The 22,719-nt window shown below is 39.1% G+C and overlaps 2 protein-coding genes across 3 annotated transcripts in view; one reads left to right on the top strand and one right to left on the bottom strand.

Moving 5' to 3' along the window:
• The window catches only part of tmc6b (transmembrane channel-like 6b), a 22,765-nt gene extending 17,253 nt beyond the window's left edge, over positions 1-5,512 (top strand). For both annotated transcript variants that reach the window (XM_058400954.1, XM_058400955.1), the window contains exons 14-21: positions 325-422; positions 553-648; positions 1,902-1,977; positions 3,289-3,422; positions 3,521-3,697; positions 3,808-3,886; positions 4,911-5,006; positions 5,094-5,512. In XM_058400954.1, the coding sequence (XP_058256937.1) occupies positions 325-422; positions 553-648; positions 1,902-1,977; positions 3,289-3,422; positions 3,521-3,697; positions 3,808-3,886; positions 4,911-5,006; positions 5,094-5,111 (774 nt within the window). In that variant the 3' untranslated portion in view covers positions 5,112-5,512. The remainder of the gene's footprint in view (positions 1-324; positions 423-552; positions 649-1,901; positions 1,978-3,288; positions 3,423-3,520; positions 3,698-3,807; positions 3,887-4,910; positions 5,007-5,093) is intronic.
• notum1b (notum, palmitoleoyl-protein carboxylesterase b) lies at positions 5,291-22,719 on the bottom strand. Its single transcript, XM_058400956.1, has 11 exons — positions 21,977-22,719; positions 17,753-17,805; positions 17,579-17,674; positions 15,313-15,373; positions 13,972-14,030; positions 12,469-12,571; positions 9,597-9,788; positions 9,416-9,513; positions 9,159-9,306; positions 8,114-8,161; positions 5,291-8,013 (listed from the first exon to the last, which is right to left on the bottom strand). Exons 1-11 carry the CDS (start codon positions 22,294-22,296, stop codon positions 7,698-7,700), a joined length of 1,494 nt encoding a protein of 497 aa, XP_058256939.1. The 5' UTR covers positions 22,297-22,719; the 3' UTR covers positions 5,291-7,697.

The following is a 22,719-nucleotide window of genomic DNA, read 5'->3' as shown; positions in this document are numbered from 1 at the left end:
GCTTTAGTTGATTAATTTTCTACAGGATAATAAACATATTTGTATATGGAAATGAGAGGAAAATAATTAAAATGTGAGGGGGGGGGAATTAGTCAAAATTTGGTTAAAGCAGTAACCCTGCTTCATGCCGGGTACATTCTGTCAGATTTTAAATAGATTAAATACCGCAGACATGCAGGCAAGATGTTATACTTACCATGAGAAGCTGTTGTATAGAACATTGTGGTTGTGAAAGAACAAATGCTGGCACAAAGTATAATTTATATATAATGTATAATTATACTTAGGGGTGTGTGTTTATGTGCTGTTTTATGTTCTTGTCAGTGCTGGGAAAGTTTTGTGGGGCAGGAACTCTATAGATTCCTGATAATGGACTTCATCTTCACAATGCTTGATACCTTCTTTGGGGAGTTTCTGTGGGGGTGAGCTCTCTGCCATCATGCACCACTTAAACATGACGTGCTAAGCAATAAATAAAAAAAAAAAAAAACATGCAACATTTTACACTCCAGCAAAACATTTTTGACATGTTTACATCTTCTCCTCCCTTAGATTGTTTTCACAGAAGGTTCTGAAGAGGGAAAGAAAGCCGGTGTTTGATATTGCCCGGAACGTTCTTGAGCTCATATATGGACAGACGCTATCTTGGTAAATCACACATCCCATGATGCCCTAATGCCATGCTTGGTGAAATTGAGATAATTGGAGATGGGAAGGTTGAAGTGGTGTGTAATAAATATTCTGGATGTGTTTTCTGTGCACACATTTGGTGTTATGCATTCCTAGCAGGCCTAGGCCCTGGGATGTGTATTGCCACTTGAAACAGTGCAGACAAACGTATCCTATTCCTGCCTCTAAAATATACTTATATTACTAAAACACTAATATGTTATTGAATCACAACTTGTGTAAATAACATTGTTTGCTTGTTACTATACTATATTACTATTCTTGCTTGTTTGTCACGGTCAAGGTAGTTTTTTTACTAAAAAATAATGAATGAAATTTAATTAAAAATAAAAGTAATTTAGATAGATAGATACATAGATAGATAGATACATAGATACTTACTTTCTATTCATCCCAAAGGGAAATTCACAGTTTCCAGGAGTATCCACAAACACAGGTAATAGATAAAATAGGAAGGAATATAACAAAAATGCTAAAATACCCAAATTAGGGTAAAAAATATATCACATAACAAAAATATAAAATATTACCAAATATAGCAGAAAAATACTAAAATACCCAAATTAGGGTACAAAAATATAACAAAAAATATATCAAATAACAAAATATAAAATATTACAAAATATAGCAGAATATAACAATATTAAAAAAAGCAGAATACAACAATATAACAAAATATAGCAGAAAAATACTAAATACAGAAATTTAGGAATAAATATGGAGAATGAGATGAAAAACAAGATAAGTAATGTGCAAAACGAGTGTTTAAAGTTACAGACCTAGTTGATGTGTAAAAACTGTTATGTGCACAAACTGTGTTTGAGTCCTCTGCAAATGAAATTAAAGGATGTATATTTCTTGAATTTAGACTTGATAAATGCTTTCATTACAAAGTATGTTCAGAGAGGCTTTAATATTATGAACTTAATCACACAACAACTCAGAACAATAATAAACACAATGTCAGTTTACGTCTGCTGCGTTTCGACATGCTCCAGGACCAGACCAGTAACCAGACAGGAAGTCATTCAAAAACTGTTGTTCTCACTTTAGAGTTGTTAAGTTCCTCTGGCAGTTTGCCGAACATTAACAAAAACACACCTCCAGTTTCTGTTTTGATCATAAACTTCAGCATCCCATTGCAGACTCATTGCCTGGAACTAATCTATGTGGTTTAGAAGTAGACTAATGTGTTGTGTGATTCTGTGTAGGTTGGGAGTGTTGTTTACGCCCCTCCTGCCTGCAGTGCAGGTTATCAAGCTGTTCCTGCTTTTTTACATGAAAAAGGTGAGGCTTGAGGACATTATTATTATTATTATTATTCATTTAATGTTTACTGCACTACAGTTGCTGATATTTAGCTATAATTTTCATTTCTTATTAAAAGTATGTATGAAAATCCCTAGTTCTGCTGAGAAGAGAGTTCTTACACTGAAAGGATTTGCAAATATGTCCTTTGTCACTTAAACAAAACTTTATTAGTGAAATAAAGTCTATTAGTAGCTTCATTTGTTGGCCCTGTGGTGTGGTGAGCACAGACATGTTATAAGCAATGACTCCAGCACAAACTAGCTTACAGTCATTCTTACAAGGGAAGAGATCCTAATAAATCTCCACATACTTTCTTCTTAAGTGCTTTTTATAGTGCTTTTGAACTGATTGTTTCTTATTGTTCTGTATGACAAATACAGAAATACAAAAATAGCCACTTGTTAATTTTTTGTTCTGGAGTTACTTGGTGTTATAACATCTTTCAAAGGCGCTCAAAACCATGCCCACCCAAAGCCCTTCCTCAACCCCAATGTTAACTCCACAATGTGTCTTTTTAAAATGTTAAACCCTCCAACACAGTGTTTTTTCCATATGCAAAATAACTCCCTATACATATCTTCTGTATATAGTCACTGACTTTATTGTAATGATATCATAACTGTGTTGAATTCTCGATTCTGATTGGTCAGTAGGATTTTTTTTTTTTAAATAAGAGACAGACAAACAGAGACAGAGAGAGAGAGAGACAGAGATTTTTCATGGACGTTCCACATCATTAAATGTAAGTAATAGGATGAAAATAGGAAAGAAATCTATAGTCTTGGCAAATTTCTGTGGTGTAAAAGGGACATCACACACTACCCTGTTTTTGACTGTTCTTTTGGCTGCTCCCTGCAGGTCATTTGGTCCGCACGTTTCGTTTTGGCACAGGTTTTATGCCGGATGCCCTTCCTGACACAACCCTCCCATTTAATCCGGGCTTGGGACTGGCACTGAGAGTTAACTCTTTAGTTACTGAGTTAGCGCCCTGCCCGGGAATTGAACCCCAGCCGTGGCAATGAGCTTGCTACGCTGTTTTTAACTATTATCCTATAAAAGCATGGCCTATAGTGTTTTTCATTTATGTTACTTAAAATATATGGACATGCTCCATATACTCCAGATAGCCAGCCATAATTATAAATTTAAACTGATAAACACTAGGCAATTAAAAGTAGAGGATGAGAATGAAATTGTTCTGATGGCCATGTTTCAACCTGCCTTGATTCATCACTGCTGAGTATTTCACATATTCTCTCTCTCTCTCTCTCTCTCTCTCTCTCATAGACGAGCCTGATGATGAACTGTCAGGCTCCTAGAAAGCCATGGAGGGCGAGTCAGATGACCACGTTTTTTATCACCCTCCTCTGCTTTCCCTCCTTCCTAGGCGCGTCAGTGTGTGTCACCTACACCATGTGGACGTAAGTCATTCCCATATTGTGATTCTTTGATGTCATGTGATTTATCCTCTAACTTCCTCCTCCTTTCTCTCACACGTTTTGGCATGTCCGTGATACAGGATTAAGCCATCCAGCAACTGTGGGCCGTTCCGTGGCCTCAACACCATGTTTCAGGCAGGAAAAAAATGGGTAGAGGCACTGGCCAAGGATAACTCTAACCTGCATTGGCTCACCTGGATTCATACATACCTGGTGGAAAATCCTTTCTTTCTGTTTCTGGCTGCTGGAATCTTTGTGTAAGTCACTCCTCCTTTAACTAAAACCTCAGGCAAAATAAACTTGCTGTTGTGTAAGAGGATATATGAACTGAAACACAATGAATATACCTCCGTTTCTTCTTCTGCAGGATAATAATCTACTTCCATAGCCAAGTGGTGGACGGACAGAGGAAGATTATTGAACTGCTACAGGAACAGATTGAAAACGTAAGTGTGTGTAAACCTTTTTTTTTATTATTTTTTTTAAAGATGCTTACAAGTAATGGGGAGGCTGCATAAACTCAATTTATTCACATGCACATTAACTTGGCCATTTTGGATAAAAGACCTTTCTTTCTTTGTAGTTTTTAGTATAATTCCACTCCTAGACCATGGAAATCGCATGCAGTTTCCTCCTTAAAAAATCTCCGCATAAACAATAACAAGAACCTGGGAGAAGGAGAGCTTTTAATGCTTAAATATTAGTGATGTTTAAGGCTATAAAGGAGACGAATTGATTAGTTCATGACTATAAATAAGAAAATTTCAGTGTTGTTTCACTCTACCAACAGATCTGACATCTGTTTCGAGCTACATGCAGGAAGAGTAAAAACACACTTCTCTCTTGTTTCGGAAACTTTTTTTTTTTTTTTTAACAAGCCGTGTCGTAAATAAAATGAAAATAAAACTTCGAAAAGCTTTCCTTTTCTGACATAATGTCTCTATCTCTGTGGGTAGTCTCTGGTCTGATGAGCTTCCTTCAGCTAAATTATTTATATAAACGGATGCGATTTGGCCATAGCAGAGGATCTGCTACAGATGCAAGATGAATCCGTGTTTAGAAATTGCTGAACTTAGGCCACTTTTTTTTTTTTTTCTATACACTGTATGGCTCCTCTGTTGTGTTTGTTCCTGTTTGGTTCACAAGACAGACTGTGGTACACCAAATGGTGAACCATGCCCTAGACCCTTAGGGTGACTATAAACGTCTCTGTAAATCTTCTTCCTGTTGTTTATTTAAATTACTTGAGAGTTTTAATGATGCATTAATGGGTAACATATACATTTTACTTGTTATCTGCTTTCTGGCTTCAGTACAGAACAAAAAATATATTAGTCATGTTTAGGTTTATTGACTATATTTGGGGTGAGGTAGCTTATTTATGGCTAGAATGTTCGTATAATTTCCAGTCATTTAACATTAAGGGTAGAAAAGTGAACACTTAAAAATGTCCTATATTCTCCTGTTCAGGAGGGAGAAGACAAGAAGTTTCTCATCACTAGATTACAGGACATCCATGAGCAGAAACGGCCGCAGTCCAAACATCGCAGCAGGACAACTATAGAGGTTGGCTTTGCGTGCACAAACAAATACACTTATATTCTTGCAACTGAAACGGTTTTAACACTTTTTCTCAACGTTTCTTCATTTTAGGAGTCCAGTTTTACATGACCGCTTCGAGTCCTCTGCTTCTCAGTGTAAAAAGTGTGACGTTGCAACTGGAGCCCTCTACTGTCCAGAGGCTGTGGTACAAGGCTACTGGAAGAAACTCTGCTAGCTCTCCACTGGTATTACTACAGCTTGGGATCAGGGATCACACCAAGCTTTTACCGGACGATGCATTTTATTGCTCCTCAGAGGAATCTTTTTTTTTTAATATGTTCAATTTCAAGCCGTTTCATCTTGCAGAAACTTGCACTTTTTCTACAAATGGTTTCTAGATAGATTTCTAGTAAAACTGCTTCAAAAAAAAAAAATAATGAAATAAAAAGAGAGAGAGAGCCAGGATAGGAAAATGTTGTAGCAGGAAACTGAGAAAACATTTATAACTATAACCAAGTCTGTGAAAAGAAGTATTTATGTAATGTCATCTTATTCTAAAAGATGAATTTAATATGTATTTAAAATATAAAGGTTATACACGGTTGCTACTCACACATAGAGGGACAGAACCACTGCACAAAGGGATATTTCAGTTTTAGTTTCAGATATTTGTAAAGTAAATTTTTTATAGTATGGGGGGGGGGGGGGTTTGTTGTGTATTACTGCATTTTAAATAAATTTAAAGTCTGCATTTAAGAAAGTCTTACCTCAAGCTCAACGTTACCTTCCAGCATTTTAGTGTGACAGCATTTTAACTGCAAGTAGATATTACTGGAAAAATGCTCAAACCAGCTTATCTGGCACCAGCATCCATGCCCCAGTTAAAGTCACAGCCTCATTCTGATGCTTGATGTGAACAGCAAGTGAAGCTCTTGATCTATGATCGATTGATGATTTTATACTGCTGCTGCTACTTGAATGGCTTAATGGATATCTGCAGAAATACGCAGGTGTTCCTATTAAAGTGGACAGTGAGTGTACATTGTAGCAGTTGATCCATCACCTGTGTCTAGGAGACTTTTCCTGTTGTGCAAAACATGCCAGATGTAATAAAGCTCTGACGCTGGAGACTCCTTCCATTATTGTTAAACATTTACTTTAAAAAATCTTCACCATGCTTTATTAAGCTGTTTATTAGACTTCCTCCAAGGTCTTGTAATAAGTTACAAGATCAGTGAACGATAATGTTCCTGAATAAGCACAATGCTAAGTTTATATCATTTAAATTACAGCTCGGATCTGCTGCTAGAGAGCACTGTGAAAAAGTATTGGCGCCCTCCCTAGCAGGATTCCCATTGTACCTCCGATTTGGCATTTTAAACAAAACATTGAAACCGGTAAACATTTTTGCCATGATTATATAATGTACCTTGAAGATTTATTACAAAGACATGCGATCAAAACGGCAAAAGAAAAAGTGAAAAGGTATGTACATTTTACAAAGAATCTCTTCTCCGTCTCAGTTACTCATAAATATGATTCACAAAATAAAATAAATAGATAACTTCATCAGTGTTACTTAAGCTTATCTTCTCTTTAGGAACGTTACAAAATATGACAAGAGTTTTAAAGACTGATTCTTTGTTCTTTAAAAATAGCATGCGTGTTTCCTTAAAATAAAATTTTTTAAAAAATGCCCATGAGCTCGTGTCGGGTGAGCAGTGCCTCCTGTGTGACCAGTCTCTTCCTTCCTCTGGTGGAGTTAACAGTCCAGTTCATCCTGAGGAAACCAGGTCATTTCTATACACAGTTCTGTGAGAGACTGCTGGTGAAACTGTTAAAAACAAAAAAAAAAAAAGTGCTATTTCTAATGACTGAACCTAATCAAAATGTTCTCGTAGCACCACAGGGCTTCGTTTTGTGAACAGTCCGTCTCGTGTTATTGCTGCAGTGGTCCTGATCCGAACTCAAAAGAGTCAACGTCCAAAATAAAACAACCCTGTTCATGAGCTTGACCCCCCTTTGCTGCAGTTTGCTTGAGGCACCAGTGGGGCGTAATTAAAAAAAATCAAAACAAGACAAAAAAAGCTTATCGTTACAGTGAAACTACCTCCACATGGCTTCAAAACAGTGAGGTCTGGAGAGCTGGAGTGTTACCCGTCCCATTATCATTAAACATTTTTAGCTATGCAAATATATATTATATATGTTTCAGTGGGGATTTTTGCATCCTCGGTTATAAAAAAAACAAAAAACAGACTCTGTATATCCTCAGAAAAGAAATACAAAGAGAGGAAAAAGAATAAAGATCATTCTCATCCTGATCATAATCAATCATAATGTAGAGTGTGTGTGATTACAAGACAAGAAGTTTTCTGTACTCAGATTCTTGATTCAATTTCAGACATTTATTGATACCGTGAGCAACTGTCCTTAGATTTCAGCTATAAATGAGTTTCGGGGTTTATTTTTGTACTTTTTCCCCCCTCAGTACCATTTTGTCTGGTAATCACACATACTCTAGAGATGCTTAAGGCATCTTCCTTTAAAACTTATCCACATCCTTGTAAAGGGACTGCGAATATCTTTCATATATAACTAACCCTTCAGTTCAAACTGCCATTGTGCTGCTGCTTAACAAATACATTAGTTGCTTTGTGTGTGTGTGTGTGTGTGTGTGTGTGTATCGTTTCCTTCAGCTTCTGTGCATGCAGATCAGTTGCCATTATTGAGCATGCCTAGTAGCGTGCTAGCCTCCATGCCCTGCTGCTGTGCCATGCGTTGCACGTCGAAGCCCATATGAGTGAGGAACTGGATGACGCTCATTTCCTGTCCGGTCATCTGATCTCGGATCGTAGGGCACGTCGGGTTGCAGTGAGGCCACGGGCAGCTGTCAATCAGATGCAGTGGGCATGCGCGAGGATTAGAGCGATGAGTACTGTTGTTACGGAGGCTGATCTGGAGGCTCCGGTCCCAGCAATGCAGTGCACGAGGCAGAGATGTGCCCTTCACATGCACGTCCATCCAGTAACTAGAGACAGAGCGAAATATACAGAGTTCAAGATGTTGGAGAATAACAGCATTATTGATATCAGAAAAAAAAGAGGACAAGACAAAGACAGAATACTCACTTTCTCGTGATAATCTCGTGTGATAAACAGGCAGGTGCGAACATGGCCCTGTTATTAAACAAAACACACTTCATCAGATTTGATCACTTATTGTTTGGTGCAGAAAATTCCAGTCCAGAAAAAAAAAAGTCCAGAAAATTGTTTATAATGTAAACACATTGCAAGTTTTGTCAGAGATAAAACTACTTTTTTGACAGGGAATAATACACCGATCAGGCATAACATTATGAACACTGACAGGTGAAGTGAATAACACTGATTATGGGTGGGATATATTAGGCAGCAAGTGAACATTTTGTCCTCAAAGTTGATGTGTTAGAAGCAGGAAAAATGGACAAGCATGAGGATTTGAGCGAGTTTGACAAGGGCCAAATTGTGATGGCTAGATGACTGGATCAGAGCATCTCCAAAACTGCAGCTCTTGTGGGGTGTCCCTGGTCTGCAGTGGTCAGTATCTATCAAAAGTGGTCAAAGGAAGGATCAGTGGTGAACCGGCGACAGGGTCATGGGCGGCCAAGGCTCATTGATGCACGTGGGGAGTGAAGGCTGGCCCGTGTGATCCGATCCAACAGACGAGCTACTGTTGCTCAAATTGCTGAAGAAGTTAATGCTGGTTCTGATAGAAAGGTGTCAATACACAGTGCATGATGGGTCAGGGCTGTTTCGGCAGCAAAGGGGGACCAATACAATATTAGGCAGGTGGTCATAATGTAATGCCCAATTGGTGCATTTTTGCTGGGATTACTAGAACATTTATATTGGTCTGATTTTGCATAAATAACATTTTTTTTACTTTTTAATTACATTGCATACAAGAGCTAAGCATTTTCTATTATTTAAATATGGGCTATGCAACAAATTTCATGTACATTTTTTCCATTTATATAGTCACAAAAAAATCTGGATTTTTCCATATTTGGCTCCTCTGCCCGTCTGTTCTGTTTGTGTGAAAATATTTTGTTTTTCAGTATCTAAACAATCTGGTGGTTTTTATCTCTCATTCATACTGAATCTGTTTTCACTGATGAAATGCAGAAATACTCACGGGACATCTTTAAGAGTGTTTCTGAGCTCAATGCCCAGGTTCTGGATATAACGCCACTGTCCTTGCTGCACCGGCTGCCCAGTGAGGTGAATGTTATCAACTGTGAGCTGAGCCTCGTCAAACAGCCACTGCACCACAAACACCGGACCTGAGACAGAGAAAGAGAGACAGATATAGGATAGAGTTTAGTAATGCTGAAGAGTGCAAGTTATCCTCTGGAATATAACAACCACTAGAGGGCAGCATTTCTCTCTTACTTTTCAGGGTAGGGTAGACTTTATAGCCAAAGAAGCAGTTCCATTCCTCTCCTGTGTGAGCCAGTCTGCAGCGCTCAGGTACAACACTGCCCCAGTACCTTCAGGACACAGAACACCATGAGACATTCTGCTTTCATTATTGTCTGCCTATTTTATCTCTTGCCCTCCTATAGCGCCCTACCTGATGCCCCTTTTGATTGCCTCGGTTGGGGCACAGCCAAGGGTGTCCACACAGTCTGTGCAGCGGTACTGCTTGTTGTCCAAAAACCATCCCGAGTCGGCAAGCCCTCGGACCTGAATCGAGTTGTGCCCCAGACTCTTCAGGAGCTCAGCCACACGGTCCACGTTCAGCAGAACACCTGTGCCTCCAGCACTAATGAGCGCACACACACACAGGGTTACAGTTTAGTTCTATGTGACATTTTATACAGAAATTTTGCCAGACATTATCATTTCTTAGCGATAGATAGATACTTATCACACTATATACAGTACATTGCCAAAAGTTTTGGGACGAATGCCTTTACATGCAAATGAATGTAATATGGAGTTGGCCCACCCTTTGCAGCTGTAACAGCTTCAACTCTTCTGGGAAGGCTTTCCACCAATTTTTGACCATTCCACTAGAAGCGCATTTGGGAGGTCAGTCACTGATGTTGGATGACAAGGTCCGGCTTACAGTTGCCGCTTTAATTCATCCCAAATGTGTTCTATCAGGTTGAGGTCAGGACTCTGAGCAGGCCAGTCAAGTTCCTCCACACCAAACTCACTCATCCATGTCTTTACGGAACTTGATTTGGTCACTGGTGTGCCGTCATGTTGGAACAGGAAGGGGTCATCCCCAAACTGTTCCCACAAAGTTGGGACCATGAAATTGTCCAAAATGTCTTGGTATGCTGAAGCATTAAGAGTTCCTTTCACTGGAACTAAGGGGCCAAGCCCAACCCCCTGAATTCATTAATTTGGATGGGTGTCTCAACACTTTTGGCAATATAGTGTATTTTGTGTATACCAAAGTGTCAATCATATACCAGTTCTTTATGACTAAGAAAAATGTATGCGGTCAGTTTTTCAAATAAATGTGGAAAAAACAAAACCTTCAAAATCGTATTTGCATTAGAAGGAATATATTCAGGTTATTTTGCCATGAAAGTATTCAGGTGAAAAGAGCTGTAGTAATGTACAGTGATTTTAGATTTTTAACGGTTTAGTATTTCCCTCCATCTCTTGTTTGTTCCCTCTCTCTCTCTCTCCATGGAAACATGGCTGCATAAGAGTGTACAAAAACAAACCACTCCTTAAAGAAGCAACTGAACAGCGCAGCACAGCAACCATAACAAGGTACAGGTAGCTCTGACAAGCCTTCAAGACACCCAGATGGTTGATTTTGTAAAAGGAAAGTGACATTTTTACCATTTCAGGTAAACACAGCAAAGACAGGAGGAAAAGTGATGTCAAAAATCACCTTTGATTTTGTAGAATAAAATAAAATTACTGCCAGCATACAATGCACCATACGTTTCTGTCCCTTATGTATTTTATTTCCACACCATCTACATAGATCACCAAGTTGATAGGACTTTTTGACTCGGGTTGACTTGTGGCCTTTAGTTTCAGCCCGCCATGTGAGGATTATTTTACGGACAGATGTTTGGGTCAGTGGTTTTATTTTGAAATGTTCAGTACTGGCATTTACACAACAATTCAAAGATAATGACCATTACTTAGAAACGAACAGATTTGAGAAATGAGGGATGAACAAATCTGGGTTTTATTCATTAAACTGTCATATAACATCAAACTGAGTGGTGAATTAAACACAAATGCTGAATGAGCTTCAGCTGTGTTGGAACAAGTTGATCGCTCAGTTTATCCTCATATATGTCCAATTTACATGAAAAATGGGCTATTTTACTGAAAAGCTGCAGCAGTAGGCCAATAAAAGGAAAGCACTCGGTATATCCCAATACATTTTCATCTTTAAATGCTGTTTTACTGATTGTAAGCATGCATTCACCAGCCAGTTTAATAGGAATGCCTGTTTACCTGCACATTCACGCAATTATCCAGTCATGTGGCAGCAGTGCAATGCATAAACTCATGCAGATACAGGTCATGAGCTTCAGATAATCTTCTGCTGGTGTAGCCTGTCTGCTTGGTGCTTTGCGTGTTCTGAGATGCTTTTCTGTTCATCATAATTATAAAGAGTGCTTATTTGTGAAAACCTAGTCTTTGAAACTGAAGCTCTTGGCCTGTATGTGCAGGATTTTATGTTGTCTCATGATTGGCTGATTGGATAGATGTATGAATGTATACAAGTGTTCTTAATAAAGCAGATGGTGATGATTGTATTCAGACAGTTATGAAAAGTGTGCATTGTATTGTTCCGAGTGTCTTTGAATGGCTCATCTGGCCAATAACACTAAACTTCGTAAGAGCTACCGTGTACTGTACATAAAAATAGTTTACTCAATTAAATAGATATTTAGATAATAAAAATCCACGTGTGCCTCTGATTTATATTATATAACGTACAACAGTGATCATCAACTTGTGATTTTTCATGATTATTAACTTATGATTTTTTATTGTTATTACTTTTCTAGTTCTTTTCTACAGTTATTTACAACATTCATTTTTATATTGTTTAACTGCAAATTTTCCGTTTGATAAAAATGCTAGGTGCCAAACATACTACAAATGAGACATGATCATATACATACTTCAAAAATGAACATGTTGAATAAGGAAACTGTGGAAACTGTTTGTCTTTGTAGAATAAGATATGACACAAAGAACTTTGGGGAAAAACAAAAAAAAAACCCCCCAAAAAAAACAGTTCATTGGTCCTAATTATCTTGGTGGTTTACATTTTTGCTTTCTCACTGCTTCCAAAACACCTGAAGCAAGTATTGTGTGTACTTTTTATGGCTGGGTACAGGTGTGTTAAGTAGTGTGAGGGAACAAAACTGTAGACCAGCTGGAGAACTGGTTCGGAAAAGACAGAATTAAACACGCAAGCACCCACACACCCAGACACACAGTGTACTGACCTGCTCCCAGCTAGCAGGAGGACTTTTGCATTATCCAGCCCTTTTGTCAGAAGTTCCTTTACAACCTCCTGAATGATCAAGGATCCCATGAATGCATAGTCGTCTAAATGAGCAAAGAGAATGAAAGAGGGTGTTAAACGCATACCTGTACGGCTCAGCTGTCATGCACAAACGAGAGGAATCATTTTGGTGTATTGCTTGTTTTCTGCCTATTAAATTCAGATAAAACAGAAGTAATGATAGCTGTGACTAACAGACAGCGAGACACCACCTCTCACGCCTAACTCTCAGTCACACCTAGCAATAATGGCATAATTACATCTGATCTACATTTTGAAAAAAATAAAATAAAATAAAAATCATAACAAAAAAATTTGCTAGGTTAATTAGTTAACCAAGTTAAGCTCTCTCCTTTTCAGATGCCACTAATCCATGTATTTGTAACGTCACTACTACCACACAGTCCTGTTTAACAGCCCCTAAATAAGCTACAGCTTGTCCAGTACTTCGCTGCCAGAGTGCTTACCAGATCCAGGAAGTTCGACCACAGCGCTCCGATCTCATCTGACCTACACTGGAAATTCTGTATCGATTTCAAATTGCTATTCCTGTCATTAAACCTTACATGGCCTAGCACTATATTGTCTATCGGACTTGCACTCAAATGGCCTTGGCTTCATTTCAATTCCAAGGATGTAACAGATGGTTAAGCGCTTGCTCACAGAGCACCATTTTTATAGATTTAACTGAATCTTAGAAAGCTCCTAATTCACTTAACCAGTAGCAGTACAATCTGATCTTAGGCTCTTGGTTTGTCTTTTCTATATTCCTTTTCCTATTTTATATCACAGGAGCAAGATAGTCAGAAAAAAAAATACTGCTTTCTGAAGCAGCAAGATTCGAAGCGAATGCTGCTACGCCAATAAAGTTGACTTGATTAGGCTTAAATCAGTTTTTTCCTGCTTTTTCATCAGGCGCCATTTTTTATGGCCTTCACTTTGTTTTTTAACTTGTGAGACAAATGTCAATTCATCCAAACACAAATGAAATACACGAGACTTAAAGCAAGCCAAACCCTCGATGTCTACTGATGCGTCAGTATGTGCATGATGATACAAGATCATATTATTATCAGAATCAATCAAATCTCAAACAGGATTTATTAGTACCAGACTCCTAAGATTATTTGCCGTTAGAGAGATGCTACAGTATTGTCCAAGTGGCCCGCATGTGTGAGGGGGGAAAAAAAAAAGAACCATATGAGGCAACAGAAAGAAAAAGAAAAACATTTGCTGTATGTTCTGTCAGCCAGCTGGTTATTTTAACCACAAAAATATTGCAGTGAAATCTGAAGTGAAGGGAAGTCTAATTGAGTGTCGTTACAAATAAAAAAATTATTTGTCGGAACTCAATCCATCCCTCTTGATAACGATTTTAGTATCTTTTGCACTTAAGTCATAAGTGATAATGAACAAACACAGTAGGTTATAGATGATCACTCACTTTGGTCAGTCTTTGGTGAGGCTCCACTCCACACGTCACTGGAGCAGTAAGGGATGAATCTGCAAAACAACAACATGCAGGACACTGCAGTCAGACACACCGGTCTGTTTACACCCATAAACCCTGTATGTAACGTGAATGTGATGCAATTACACAATGATTCTTTGTTAATTACTTGTAATATATCCGTTCTGCGCATGCAAATTAGTGCAGATATAGAGGACTTCACGTCATGTTCAACCCCGGGGGTGGAAAACGATATGCAAATCGGGTTTGTGTGTGTGTGATAACCGCCTTCTGTTAGTATTACTTTATAAAGATCAGATTTCAAGAAACTCAACATGAAATGAAAAATAAAAACACGCACATCGATTAAAGGCTGCGAGATGAATCAGAAAATGCAAACCAAGAAGGTTCAAAGGGTACAATGAACACCTCTAAATGCCGGTGGCATCAAAATGTACAGTAAATATCTCACAGGAAAGCAACCTCACTGGAGTCATTTTAATGCAATCATTACAAGGAGCTTAATTTCTGTGTGTTGAAAGTGTCAGAACTTGGATTTTGAGCAGCTGAATGGCTGCTGTTGCTTTGCTAACTTTGCTCACAATGCTGATGATGCTAATACAAGAGTTTACATACATGTTGCTCGCAATTTGTGCTGAATATAGTGTAATGAGTCTATTGCCATTGATATGCTTTAAGCAACTGAAATAAGAACAAATGTCAGGGCAGGTTACAGCTTATAAAAACAAGGACCTTTCTTATAAACCAGTATGTAATGATCAGTGTGAAATAGGTTTGTGAGTTATAACTCGGCTTTTGAGAAGGTGAATTGCTAAGTACGTGTAACAGTGTTCTCATGTTAACACTACCTCTAGTTGAACCACGGTCAGTTCTGGGGATTAAGCTTTATGTACATACTGTAGGTGGGAATAGGGGGTGGGCTCAAAACTTGTTTAATGCTTCTTGAGGGCAAACTTATAACCGATGTTTGTCTCAATCTTCGCAGACCCTTTTAGTAAATGAGCTCAGCCCTTTTTGTTTTTTTTACTACTAAAATCTTGGCCATGATCAGATATGCAAATAAGCACATACATACATATAGCCTATAGACCTTGGGTGGCCTACTCTGTATTAATGCAGAGTGTACGTGTGTGTGTGCACTTGTGTATGTGTGTGTATGCGTGTTTGGCTCGGCATCCGTTTAAACACACATCTTGTGTGATGGCAGTAGTAGTGGTTGGCAATGTGAGCAGGCTGCATTAATGAGAGCTCTCATTCACAGAGTCTGGAAAGGTTTCAGGGTGTGTATGGAGAGTCCTGGTCTAGGGTACTTACACTGTGTTTGCATTCCACCAGTGTGGATTTTCCTCTGGCTGAGGAGACAGAATCCCTGTACCTGAAACACACACACACAAAATACATCACCGTTAATGTCTGGGCAGTGGATTAAAGACCAGAGCTGTGACTTTGAACATCGTCTGTTCTTCGTCTCCATCCTGCGCCGACACAGATCTCAAAGCTGTAAAATGGACTAAACACCCAAAATTCCCTCTTACACCATCAACTACAATACATACATAAAGAACAAAGGCACTTCGTATAAAAAGAAACGGCTTCATGTTACAGAGCGCTGTTTCAAATTCACAGATCAATGTCGCTGCTTAACCGAACTGGGCACCAACAGGAAGGCTTCACTTAACTCTGTGGGCACGTGAGAGAAACAGAAGTGTGTGTGAGTACATGGCTTGGCAGCTTTTATTCTTTTATTCCAACAGGAACCAGATAAAATAGCTTTGTTTGAAGTCGTCTTCTTTCGACCAAATAGCAGCCTGTTACACCAGAGAGCAGGATGGTGAATCAGAGCAGTGATGCTTTAACCTCAACCCACAGCATGTTACTCAACCTGATGAACAAGTCCAGAAAAATGTAGCTTCCCCCTAAAGCGACTCACAGGCAAAAGTCAGGAGCACAGCAGGAGAAACAGAGCTTCTATGTGTCCTGCATCAGTGGTGCTGAGTCATTTTTCCCCCATTTGTGTTTCTAGACCTGTAATCACCATAAAACTTTAAATACATCTAATAAAGAAATGCGATTTGCACAAATGCTAGGTAATTTGTCTGCTTTGCTTTTTTCCCCCCTTTCACTCTTTTGTTTAAATCTTCCTCCTGAATCTCAAACCTGTGTTCCTTCAAAGCAAGCAAAGTCTGAACAGAGGACATGGGGCCATCTGACCACCATCTCTGGATGATGCCCGATTTCTCCTGGTGCTCTACACCTGCACTTGTGACTCATTTTCTGCCATTGAGGATGGTTTGTGCCAAAGATTAACCCTTTCGTCCGTGGATACTTTAAGTACAAAAACTACAGAAAGCCACTCATGATGAATTTCGTCCACTTTTTGTCTTACAGAGATTGCGATGGTCGCCCCTAACTTGTTCATTAAGGATCTAAATCTACAGGCAGATTTTTGTGAAGCTGCTTTGTGACTGTGTTATCTGAATTCAACTAAACATAACAGGTTAGGATTTTCCCTGTTTGAAAAAGGATAGTAGAGCCAGCACTCTACCCAGTATCTGCTCCTGATCTTCATTTATATATAAGGATACATTTCCAAAGTCTGAACTCGACTCCTTTGGAAACAATTCCCTTACAAAAAAAAAACAATCACGTGACATTTACACATTAAATATGTGTTTTTGTTTTTTTAAAGACACTTCATATAATGCGTTTCATACATTTTCACTTGTGGCGCATGTGTTTTTGTCTTTTACCCGTGCCAAATTTCACAATTCATTTATTTTCATGTTTTTCTAAAATAAACATTTCACACGATTTTTTTTAACATGCTTTAAATTAATCCTTAAACTTTATTTATTATATTTATTAATATTTATTTAATAATATTTATTATTTGCTTAATTTATTTACAGGTCATTTTCTTCCTGTAGTACGTTTTCTTAACTTATGCATATTAATTTATTTGCAAATGATTTTTTTTTTTTTTTAAATATTATATATTTTTTACATGCATTTTATACAACTCGTTTATCTTCATGTGGTCTCATTCACATGATGTGACGCGTGTTTACTTGAATTCGTATGAGCAATTTCAGGGTGTAACATGTGGAATTGTACCTTTCCAAGCTACTCACATATTGCTTAGATGAAAACCTTTAATGTGTGAAATAAATGTCATTTTTTTTAGGCAAGGGTTTCTATAACCATGTCTCATTAAGTGATCTACCAACTGTCTCAGCAGTTCAGTGCTTGAAACCAGGAGGCTGTAAGTTCAAATCCTGAGATTATCAGAGAGACACTGCTGGACTCCTGTGCAATACTGTTCACCTGCTCAGCTCCATGCTGAAATTGGATCTTGCCTCATTTCTAAATCTATTCTCTCTTTTTTTCACGTATTTGGCAAAAGAATAGAGGACACAAAAGAACAGCAAAATCCCATCAACGTGTACTGAAGTCATACTGTTTTATAATGAAAAACGTGGACGAAGACACCTCCAACGTTCACAAGACAACAAAATATGATGCACCAAAAAAAAAAAAGGCAAAGATGTGAGGATCATAAGACAGAAAAGAAGTAGCTCACCTGTGCGTGTCTGAGGCCACCTGGTAGAGCTCATCAGCCTCCTCATGGTGTCGTACCTGGTGTCACAGTTCTGTTTGTTGAAGCAGTACCATCCCCCTGGAAAATCCTCATTTTTAATAAACCAGAGACTGCAACAACAATACTGAACTAGAAGTGATAATCACGAATACTGACCTTCCAGGAACAGCAACCATCTTCGGCTTCCCCGTGACTCCTTCATGTAGTACCTGCAACCAAATGAGAAACTAATCAGGAACCAAATTAGTGTTAAACCGTGTTAAGATTCTCAATTATGCATATGTCCTAAAAAGATATGAAGTTGATGGCAGTTCCAAATGTTGAAAAATCCCAATTTTGGTCATTCACCGATTCCCACACATGACCTCACTATGAAATGAAATCACTATACATGAATGAACAGACACCCAAGGTTGGTTAGTGTCACTCTGATTGAAAGGGAAAAGAGAAAGGCGGTCCTTTGGACCCAGATTCCCACCTCTGTATATCTGTGGCATTAAGTCATTAAAGATTTTCTCTTACACCATTATGGATCTTGACAATTTAAATTCTAATTCTTTTTAATCTGACATATGAAATTACTATAGATGTCCCTAACCTGTGCCCCAATAACAGATCTCTTATGTAAGATCCACCTAACTCTGAAGTGTAAAACCAGGCCTGTTTGACGCAGGTCTTTAATCATCAGAACACTTTTTGGCAAATGAGAGCAAGAGCATCATATCCACCAGACTAGGTTTGATCTCCAGGCCAACTGATCTCACAGCACCAACAACAGCCCTTTTACTTTAGAGTCTAATCGAAATACAAGTTTATTCTCATCAGTTAAAGTGTTTAGACCACCTATTTCCATGACCACACTGCATGTTAAATATCATTTCTTCACGGTTCCAGAAAGAGAACTTTATAGAGGGGTCATAATATTTGATTATTTCCCCACAAGCCTTCCTGAGTCTGGACAGCGCTGCATCTTGTCGGCACCAAAGTCCGCCAGCTTGCATCATATTACTCTCCAAAAAAGCTCTGTGCTCTAACCTTCGCCTTTGATCAGCAAATTGAAACATTTGGGTTTGATTTTACGCATAAAGCCCTCACTCTCCCTCTCCTCGTTTTAGTTGGAGACCGTTTCAAAGCTCTCTGAAAACTATTAATAATTATTGAATTTCTGGACTACGTGTTGTGGCTTTTACAACAGCTAATTATGCTCAATTGTCCATCAGAATTCATTCATTCTTCCTGGAAAAAGAAGACATTTCAAAAGACATGGCAGGGCTACACGCACCAGCCGTTTTATTGTGGTAATAAACACATGCTTTGGCTGTTTGAATGCAGTGGACAGCAAAGCCTGGGTGTCGCAACACTAATCAAACAGCTATTTTGAGAACAGAACATTCTCAAAGGCCTCTCAACGCCGTTGTTGTATTTCGGTATGGATTGCGGATCAAGTCCAGCTACTGTTTACTACTGGGTTGTGGGACCGTATTCCTTTCACACCACCATGGAAACTACCATTTCAGTGTGATGCCATGACATATTCATAGATTTTCACTGATTTTATTGATCTATGTGTAATCAATCATCAATTCAAAAACAGGTTACGGTATATTGGTTATGCTCCTCCTTAATGACTTCACCAGTAAGGAATATGATGTTGAACGAATGGTTTTGAGCTTTTGAAAAGAGCCAGATTACCCACTGTGTCCAAGTGTATGATGAAAATGAGGAGACACCCGTCTTTTTTGTCCACCCAAGCACACAAAAAAACTGTAGCACATCTCTTACTGTCTCTATTAAAGGGCGAGTCCATGTGTTCTGTGTTAAAGCTGGGGAAAGTCCGCCTCAGTGCCCGACAGCTGCTAAGGAACCACACTTGTTCACTCACTCAGTGTTCTCTCGCTCTCTTTCGTCCTCCCTTTCAACTGCTTTATCACAGAGATCAAGCAGAAGCGGAAAACCCACCAGAATAAAGCCATCAGACACACATTGCCTCAAAGATGAGAGAGTTGCGAATCGTTTCATCTTGGGGATGAGAGAGATGGAGATGGATGGAGGGAGTGAAAGGCGAGGGAGGAGGGTGGGAGAAAGTGACCGTCTGTGCGCAAGGTTCAAACGCAGTGAACCTACATCCTTAGATATCCTCATGTATACATGCTCTGTCTCTCGGTGCTCGCACACACACGCACACGCATTCACCAGAAAGCCCTCTTTGATCACTGATTATGCTCAGCAGACAGCTGCGAGTGGGTGTGTGAGTGTGTGTTTAAGGAAATGAATGTAGATGTGGACAGAAAAAATGTGTTTGTATTTGTGTATGGGTGTGCGTGTTACACTTTCAGTATGGCAGCCAGATAGCACTGGATCTGGAGTGCCGCGTTTCTTGGCGTGGAATCCCTTTGATGTGTCTCTGGCCTTGCTGAATAAACTGTTGTGCTTTAACATGTAAGGAAGCAAAACGCTTATGTTGTAGACCCTGGTCTGGATTAGTTTCGACGTTTCAGCTAATAACAGAAAGCAGAGCCGCTCTCCAAGATCTGGCGCAATTTACTCATTTATACAAACCTCACGCACTACCCCGAGTCAGGTGCATCCAACTACCATTTTCCTGCGAATACTGTAGACTTGGGTCATTTAAGCATTATGTAAGCGAGATGATGCTTCTGTATGCAAAGCAGATTTCTTTCCAGAGCAACTCAATCTGATTACCTCTTTCTGAAATACATTTGTAGCAGAATCTCACAACTACCCCCCCCACCTCAAGACAGAGCATGTATACATGAGATATATCCAAGGATTTATGTTCATGCCGTTTGAACCTTGCACGCAGACGCCCACTTTCGCCATTACCTGCAGCATGTGCCACAGACACGTACAACCTGTTGCTTTAAACGCAGAGCGGGAGAACATGAACTATTTTTGCAAGGCCACAAATTGGCTCTGACGTTTCCCAGTCAAACCGCAAGCCAGCGATCCTCTCTTGACGGCCTGCCAGGCGTCTGCACGTTTAAGACGAGCATGGATAATTTTCTTTTCAGCATTCACAGGGTGCTTATTAAACAAGTTTGTCTGGGAATGCAGGGAATTCTCCCCTTACTTTTATGCACAAAATGGAGAATTGATTCCTTTTGACTTTGATTTGCTGTATGCCATATAATCAGGTGATTCACCTTTTCCTTCAACTGGATTTTTTAAAAAGTGCCTGTCAGTGTCTCGGCCTCACGCAATAACAAAATAGTGGAAGGAATAGGCTTTAAAAGAAGTTGGATTTCCATGCTGGTAAATGCTCATGTGATGATTCTTTGGCTTGTTTAACCTCGTATCATTTGGACAGTTCATCACATACATCATGCTGTCATGTTTACCTTGTTTTGCCGTGATGTTCCTCTACATCACATTCACTGTGTATGCTTTTATTTATTTAGACTGCTGTCCGTATTTATTGTACTATCCTGCACAAATCCTGCTGTTTACTGAAACTCTAGCATATAGTCCTATTATAAACACAGTGCACACAGCCGCTTTCTTGTCTTGCATGAATGCTATTTCCTCGTGCTGTACACAGGGATATAGATGGAATTACAATAATGTTGAATATGTGTCTAGAAACAAATGTTTTGAAGGGAAACATGTGTTGTGATCCAGTTACTTATAATCGCTGATAAATTATTAGTCTCTCGGACTCTCTCGCATATATACAGATTTACTGATGATATACAAAAATCAGGATTATTCCTTAGAAGAACAACACCTGGGGATATTGCATGGCTTCTTTAGCAACATCCATCTGCGTTAAATTGTATATCATAGTAATAAAGCAAACCTTTTGCCTAAGTGCCATGCTAAACCATGCAGTAACACAAAATGCAATTTTGCCTGGTTACTGTTAGTGGTCATGAAGGGCATTAGGTATTAATTTACCTAATTGATTCTTTCGAGTGAATCACGTTAAGTGAGTTTTGATTCATTTGAATCATAATTGACAAAGTGGAATTGACAATGGTATCAGACATAATTTTGATCAGAGCACAAGTCACTACATAAAGTATGAAATCCTCAATCACGGTTTCATGCGGTCGTTTTGTCAAACGAATAGTCCGTTTTTATGGCAAGGAAAATATAGTGTTTTTCCGCACTTACAATTTACAACTCAAGTTTATTTGCTAATAATAAAACGCCACAAGACTTTGAAACTAAGTGAAATTAAAACTTAGGGACAATCGATGTTTAAGCAAACTTGCACAAAAAAATCGATTAGTTATTTGCGCCTGTGAATCGTTCCGTTTAAATGATTCGTTCAAAGAACCGAATCGTTCACGACTCGTGGATTGCTGATCGTTAGTTATGAGTAGGTTTATTTATTAATTTATTAGCAGGACAACATACCCGGCGGGTGTTCCGTCGTTGCAGGTCACTGATGAGTTCTCCAAAAAGTGTAGCTTCATCTCATCCTCCAGCTTTTGAGCCGAACACGGGTAGAGAGACTGAGCCAGGTTCTTCACCTGCTCCATGAACGTGTCCACGTTGCCGTCCTGCACGGCTGTAAAGTCCAGAGGGAAGCTCTCTGTCGTCTCCGTCCGGTCCCGCTGGGACTGGCGAGTCTGAGTCCGGCCGCCGCGGGCCTTTCTGCCCTCTGAGCTCTCCGGAACAAGCAGGACCATCACCAACACCGCTAACATTACCGGAGTCCGACTTCCCATCTCCATGAGGAACACTACTAAGATTTATTCCGCAGTAACTCCAAGAGCTTCTTGCTCGGTAAGAGGCTGATTGACAGCTGACGGTTTGCCTCAGCTATGTCGCCTAATCACTTCATGTGTTTTCTTCCAAATTCCTCGTTTGTCCTTTTATGGCCTTTTATAAGCTACTTCTTGACGAGGCGTTGTAACGTGTAATGATAATGGTTCAGAGTTTCTGACTATATCATCTCAAACATCATCAAACATCACTTCTGAAACACGCCTGATGGAAGTGCGAGGACAGATGGAAACCTTAAACATCAATAATAGAATTAAATTATTTTTTCAACAAAAAAAAAGCAAAGGCCAAAAAAAACGTGATTAATCTCGCGGGTTGTAATTGAAGAACTTGTTAGAAAGACATCCCTTTCCACCGTCCATGTCAGTTGA

Source organism: Hemibagrus wyckioides, linkage group LG10 (assembly GCF_019097595.1).
Source record: "Hemibagrus wyckioides isolate EC202008001 linkage group LG10, SWU_Hwy_1.0, whole genome shotgun sequence".
Lineage (NCBI taxonomy): Eukaryota > Metazoa > Chordata > Actinopteri > Siluriformes > Bagridae > Hemibagrus > Hemibagrus wyckioides.
This window is presented reverse-complemented; position numbering and strand designations above follow the sequence as displayed.